Source organism: Budorcas taxicolor, chromosome 16, assembly GCF_023091745.1.
Source record: "Budorcas taxicolor isolate Tak-1 chromosome 16, Takin1.1, whole genome shotgun sequence".
Classification (NCBI taxonomy): Eukaryota; Metazoa; Chordata; class Mammalia; order Artiodactyla; family Bovidae; genus Budorcas; species Budorcas taxicolor.
Genome location: NC_068925.1, coordinates 52,090,066 through 52,096,853, shown reverse-complemented (window position 1 = coordinate 52,096,853; position 6,788 = coordinate 52,090,066). Strand labels below are relative to the sequence as shown.

The window sequence follows — 6,788 nt, the reverse complement described above, 5'->3', positions numbered from 1 at the left end:
AAAGGTGGGTTTTGGGGCAGCCTCCTCAGAAGCAGGAAGATGGGGCTCTGACGCTGGCCCCATGGCATCGGTTGGACTCACCTTTGAGTCTCGAGCCTCAAGAGGAAACTCAGCCTCACTTTGTGCTTGAGGAAACGGGCTCAGAGAGGTTGAGTAATTTGTTCAACGTCATACAGCCTATGACTGAGGAAGCTGTGATTCGCACTCACACCTAGATGAGTCCAGGGCCAGCTCTTCCCTGAGCGTGACTTCCCTCTCCCAGAGGTCCCCGGCTGCCATCTGCCCCTTCAAAAGGCAGGAGGCTGATGACCTCACCCCTCCTCAGAGCCAAGCCCCCACCAGAAGAGCCTAGCGAGGGTGGGGGCTTCCTCCCTCATCTCAGCACCCATTTGGGGTGGGCCGTCAGGAACCCAGAGCCTGTGTGGGAGGGGCAGAGGGCCAAGCGGAAGGTCTGGTCATTTGGGATGCCGAGGCCTCTGGCCTCATGGAGCCCTGTTGGATTCCTCATGGGGGCTCTCCAGCCTTTCACACACTGTCTGGCCTCAGGCAACCACTCTGGGGCAGAGGATTTCAGCCATGAGGTGGTGGACTTGGACCCTGAGTGTGGTGTGTGGCTGGCGCAGGGTCTCTGTGCCTCCCGGGAGAGGCACTCACTCCCACAGTAGGTGCCTGTCCCAGGGGCTGGGCAGCCAGCACCAGGGGACACCCGTATTCTGGGAGTGGAGGTCCCTGCCCAGGGACCCCTGGCCACAAACACCTGTGGTTAGAGCTGGGCAGGTGGAGGGGAGCAAGCATTCTCCCAGGCCAGGCAGGAGGAGAGTGGACAGGGGAGGGGGCCCAGGCACCCCAGGGTCTACCAGAGTGGGGTCCCTCCTCACCTTCCAGAAACCTGGAGCCCCTCAACCGCTGCCAGGGCCAGGCCCCCAGACCTCACTTCCAGGAACGTGGGCAAGAGAGCCTCACTGAGGTGAAGGACCCCCATCCCTGCCCCAAAGGCTTCCCCTTCCGGGACCAGAGCAGATGTGGCTTTCCCTGGCAGGCTCCACCCCACTACCTCGCCCCACGCCCAGCCTGTTATAAACAGGAGGCTGCTTGGCCAGCCTCGGGCCACAGCCCACTTTGTCACGGGCTAGAACTGCCACAGTCACCGCTGTTGCAGCTGCCAGCACCAGAGGATGGATGCCCACGCACAGGGAGGGTGCAGCCTCGAGGTACCGGGCATCAGGGCGGGCCATCACCGGGGTCTCCCTGGCTTGAGGTGGAGGGGCCGTGTCCCCCATGTCGTCTGGAGCACAGGCACAGGTGGGGCAAGGGCAGAGGCTCCCATCCATGCCTTTGTCATGCACCCCCACTGACAGAGGGCTTGCTGTGTGTGAGAGGAGGAGTGTGTGTGTCTGTGCACAGCTGTGTGCGTGCGTGTACTGCGTGAAGGAGTGGTGCACCCCCACTCCTGCCGTGGCTCTCAGGTGTCAGGGAACCCCCCCCCCATCTCAGGAAGCCACCCTCCTCCTGCCTGGCAGTCCCAGCCAGGGTGGGAGGTGGCCAGTCTGGAAACATGGTTACTGGAGTTGGAAAGAACCTTCTGGACACCCTTTTCCCTCGCCTGTATCACGAAGCTGAAGGTCCTGCTGCCCTGTGAGGGTTCCATGTGGTCACAGGACACCTGTGTGGGCAGCACTCTGTGCCACAGGGGGCCCACCAGCAGCACCCATGCTGGCACATTCTCCTGGCCTGGCCGCCTCCACAAACCTGAGGCCTGGGCTGACCACCCCCACCTCCTACCTGGGCCCCAGGCAGCTGGTGGGCACTGGGGGTCCAGGCCAGCATGTGCTGGCTGAGACACACCAGGCCCTTTCTTGGCTCAGGCCCTCCCCAGGCATCGGCCCAGGCCCAGTTGCCTAGAGGGGCCAGAACCCAGGAGGCTACACCCCAGGTGCGAGAGGCCTAATGATTCAGACCAAGATGGGGACACTCTGGAAAGTCTGTAGGAAGCCCAGGCAGTGACTCAGTGCATGTCCCGGGCCAGCCAGCCTGCCTGACCTGGTCAGGGCCCCACGGCCCTGTGCACTGAGGGACCAAGGTCCCAGGATGCTAGAGCCTCCAGGTGGGAGTAGGGCCAGGCAGGCCTCAGGTCCCCACCATGTCTGGCCAGACTGCTGCCTACTTTCTGGGAGCCCAAGGCCCACAAACGGAGCATCCCCAGACTCAGCTCCGTGGACAACACCCCCACACAGGCCCACAGTGCCCAACAGGCTACAAGCCTGAGCCTTGGCTCAGATGTGGCTGGACTTGTGTGGCTCCATTGGCCCCAATCCAGCATGGCCATGCTGGCCACGGAGGGTTGTTGGAAGCTGTTGGGGCCCAGGGTTCAGTCAACCCCCAATGCTGGGCCCTAGGCCCACTCAGAGCAGGTCACCTGGTTGTCCCTCACCAGAGGCCCCTGCCCCACTTGGCAGATGGCAGCAGAGACCCACCCAAGCCTCCAGCCTCGAGCCACCTTCAAACAAGGCCTGGCGCAGCCTAGAGCCTATGTCCCCTGCTGTCCCTGCGCCGCCACCCAGGCTCGGCTCTGGCCATGAGACACGCCTGTGGAGGCTGCCTGGTGTCCCGCTTGTTGCCATGGGAGTGGGGGCAACAGAGTTGGTCCCAAGTTATGGACCAGCTTCTGATTGGGTTTTTCTCAAGTGTCAGCAAGCCAGGCTAGGCCACTGGTGGCTGAGGGATGTGACAATTCCGGGAATTCCCAGTCATGGAGAATGGAAGGCTGATGGCCCGGGTGGGGAGACCTGGGTGGGGTCAGGCCAGGTGGCGGGCTGGAGCCCCACTGAGTCTCGCTTCTCAGATGCAGGCTGAAGGCACGGGCCAAACAGTGGGAGAGGGGCCAGGAACCTGGACGTGCCCCCAGGCATCCCCACCGACACTGCCTGAGGAGGAACATGGAGAGAGGCTGGTAGAACTGCACACCTCCTTCAGGGAGCTGGTCACCTTCTTCTGCACCAACTCCACTATCCACGGCACCATCCGCCTTGTTTGCTCCAGCCAGAACCGCCTCAAGACAGCCTCCTGGGGGCTGCTGCTGGCAGGAGCCCTGGGCGTGCTCTACTGGCAGTTCGCACTCCTCTTCGAGCAGTACTGGCGTTACCCGGTCATCATGACGGTGTCCGTGCACTCGGAGCGCAAGCTCTTCCCATCGGTCACTCTGTGTGACATGAACCCACACCGGTGAGGGCTGGTCCAGCCTGGGGGCCCCTCCCCTGGTGCGGTCACAGCAGGACAACCCACCTCTTTCTGCTCTGTGCCCCAGAGGCAGGGCTAAAGGACAAGAAGAATAAGCTGAGTGTTACTGTGACCAGTGCCAGGCTGGAAGGACCTTCAGGAGTTAGGCAGCCCAGGAAGGGGAGGGGAGGAGAGCCAGAGGCTTTCCAGGAGAGCAGGTGCCCAGGAGACGGAAGCAGGGTAACACTGCAGTGTGGAGTCAGCGGAGCAAAGACAGGGAAGGGCTGTGAGTGAGCCAGAGGAGGATGGGGTCCTGGGGGTGGGAGGCAGGCCAGGCCAGGGGTCTGACTTCCCTCTGCAGCCCCAGCTCTGTATTCAGAACCGCCTACTAGGCTTCTGAGGATGGCAGGGGGTGGGGGGCTCCTATCCTGTCTGCAACTTCGGGGTCAGTGCCTGGGGCCAGCTTGACTCTCTCCAAAGTGCCTGTGCTAAGGGGGCCTGGCTCTGACTCTGAGCCCCCTCGCCCTGCCCCCAGGCCACACTTAGCCCGCCACCATCTGCGGGTTCTGGATGACTTTGCCCGGGAGAACATCTACTCCCTGTATCGGTTCAACTTTAGCGACAGCAGGGATGCCCCGGGGGCCGAGGTCCCAGGTCCAGAGCCTGCCTTCCAGCTGGACCGTAGGATCCACCTCCAGAGGCTGAGGCCCTTGGACGGCCAGAACAGAGTGGGCTTCGAACTGGTGAGTGTCCAGCCCGGGGGTCTGCCTGGGACTCGGGCAGGCCAGTTGCACCCACACTGACCCCATGCCCCACAGTGTAACAGCACTGGCGGCGACTGTGTTCAGCGGGCCTTCTCCTCCGGTGTGGTGGCCGCCCAGGAGTGGTACCGCTTCCACTACATAAACATCCTGGCCCTGCTGCCCGCTGCTCACGAGGACAGCCACGGCAGCCACTTTGTCTTCTCCTGCCGCTACGACGACCGGGACTGCCATGCCCGGTGAGTACAGACCAGTGTCTGCTCCCCCCACCCCACCCAGTGGTCTGCCGGCCCCGTGGCTTCCTCCAGCTGTGCTCCCCTCCCCACAACCCCAGGCCACACACCCAACCCCAGGGTGATGGGTGGAGGGTGTGTGCTTGTCTGAGCATGGCCCCTGGTTCCAGGCACTTCCAGACATCCCACCACCCCACCTACGGCAGCTGCTACACCTTCAACGGTGTCTGGGCCGCACAACGGCCGGGCGTCACCCACAGTGAGTGCCAGCCGGGACTGGGTGCGGGTGGGGTGTCCAGGCCGACCTGGCCTCACCCCTGGCCTCCCCCAGGGATCAGCCTGGTCCTCAGGGCTGAGCAGCAGGACCACCTCCCTCTGCTGTCCACGAAGGCCGGCATCAAGGTCATGATCCACCCACAAGACCACACACCCTTCCTGGAGCACCAGGGCTTCAGCATCCGGCCAGGGACGGAGACCACCATTGACATCCGTGAGGTGGGCCGTCCCTGCCTCCAGGCTCTCGGCCTCTGTTTCCAACCCTGGGGGCATGCAGGACCTCCAGCTCGAGGCAGCAGGACTGAGTAGCCCCCCCTTCCCCCAGGACGAGGTGCACCGGCTCGGGAGCCCCTATGGGCAGTGCATGGACAGTACAGGCAGCATGGACGTGCAGCTACTGTACAACACCTCCTACACCAGGCAGGTGAGTCTGGGCGTGGAGGGTGGGGAGGCGAGTCTGGGCGTGGAGGGTGGGGAGGCGGGGCAGGGGCCCAGAGAGGGGGCTGGGGAGTGGGTGGGGAGGCTAAGGCAAGGAGACCCCAAGGGACGCTGGCAGTGGGTGGGGGAACCGGCCAGTGGGAAGGAGGGGAGGCAGGCAGGCCAGGGAGAGGGGCGGCTGCGCCAGACCCCCAGCTTCGGCCCCCACTGTCCCCCTAGGCATGTCTGGCCTCCTGCTTTCAGCATCTGATGGTGGAGACCTGCTCCTGCGGCTACTTCTTCTACCCTCTGCCGGTGGGGGCCGAGTACTGCAGCTACATGCGGCACCCAGCCTGGGGTGAGCTCCCCACCCTGCCCTACCAGCCTGTTTGGACAACAGCAGACCTCCCCACCGCCCATGGGTCGCTTCTCATAGGTTCACCCGTGACTGTCTCCCCAGGTCACTGCTTCCATCGCCTCTACCAGAAACTGAAGACCCACCAGCTTCCCTGCACCACCCGATGCCCGCGGCCTTGCAGGTGAGGGGATGTGCTGGGCTCCGTTTGGTCTGCCCGGGGCCAGCACACAGGGATGTGACGGGGCTGTCTCTCCCAGAGAGTCTTCGTACAAGCTTTCTGCCGGGACCTCCAGATGGCCTTCCTCCACATCAGCCGTGAGTCTCCAAAGGGGGAGGTGAGGGATGGACAAGTAGGGAGATCGTGGGCAGATAGCCCTCCCGGGACTGGCCTCTGTCCCCACAGTCCTGCCCTCACACCACCCTGCAGCGCCCGAGGGCCAGGAGGAGCCGCGGCCACAGCAAGTTTTGTGTGTGCAGGACTGGGTCCTGGCTGTGCTGGGTGAGCCGAGCCGATGGAACCCATGGCCACCTTCTGCCTCTATCAAATCCTGGCCGCTGTCCCTGCCCTCGCCCTCCAGGGCCTGCACAGAGGGCCCCACCCGCAGGTCTGGGGCTCAGCCCCTCTCACCTGCACCCTGCCCCAGGATCAGCCTGGCCAAGGTGAACATTTTCTATCAGGAGCTCAACTACCGCACGGTGGATGAGACGCCGGTCTACTCGGTGAGCTGCCTCCTGGGCCAGGGCCGGGAGAGGGGCAGGGCCAGCACCCAGGCCTCTGCTCACCACTGCCTATACCTGCAGGTGCCACAGCTGCTCTCAGCCATGGGCAGCCTCTGGAGCCTGTGGTTCGGCTCCTCGGTCCTCTCGGTCGTGGAGGTGCTAGAGCTGCTGCTGGACGCCATGGCCCTCGCCCTACTGCTGTGCTGCCGCTGGCTCCGCGGGTCTCAGGGCCAGCCCAGGGCGGCCACAAGGGTGCCCCCTCCAAGCCAGAGGCCAGCCAGTGGACCAGTGGCTGCAGGCACAACGTCGAATGCCCTGGGGCCCAGCTGCCTTCACCTCCCACGATGCTGCCGGGACTTCAGCAGGAGTCTCGGCTGAGTTCAGCCAAGCATGGGCCCCAGAGACCCCTGACACCTGAACCAGTCTGAACCTGGCCTGATCCTGGGAGCAGTGACAGCGGTGGGCTCTCCTGACTGCCTAGGGCGGGCCGGTCAAGCCCCATGGGGCTTCCTGGGCCAACCAAGCCAAACCTGGGGCCCAGGAAGCAGCAGCACCAGAGCTCAGGGGTGCTCACCGCCAAGCACAGGGCACAGAAGGGCTTCTCGTTAGCCAAGCCACCCTGCCCTGCCCAGCGGTGGCCTCACAGGTCTCAAGGAGGTGCAGGGCAGGCGGGGAATAAGGGAGCATCCCCACCACTCTGGATTCCCGTGTTCTGGTTGTGATGGAGCATCTGCCCAAGTGGAGGAGTATGTGCCCATGTGTGGCGGGGCGCTCCACATGGGAGTGTGTCTATTTGGTGCCAGTGTC

General features: G+C 64.0%; 1 protein-coding gene across 1 annotated transcript; it reads left to right on the top strand.

Moving 5' to 3' along the window:
* Positions 1-1,175: 1,175 nt before the first annotated feature.
* On the top strand, positions 1,176-6,359 carry SCNN1D (sodium channel epithelial 1 subunit delta). The gene is made up of 11 exons (XM_052654085.1): positions 1,176-1,211; positions 2,843-3,222; positions 3,752-3,959; positions 4,035-4,216; positions 4,381-4,705; positions 4,812-4,910; positions 5,144-5,261; positions 5,364-5,442; positions 5,519-5,576; positions 5,739-5,981; positions 6,063-6,359. The coding sequence occupies exons 1-11, from the start codon at positions 1,176-1,178 to the stop codon at positions 6,357-6,359; spliced, it is 2,025 nt and encodes a 674-aa protein (XP_052510045.1).
* The last annotated feature ends 429 nt before the right edge of the window (positions 6,360-6,788 follow it).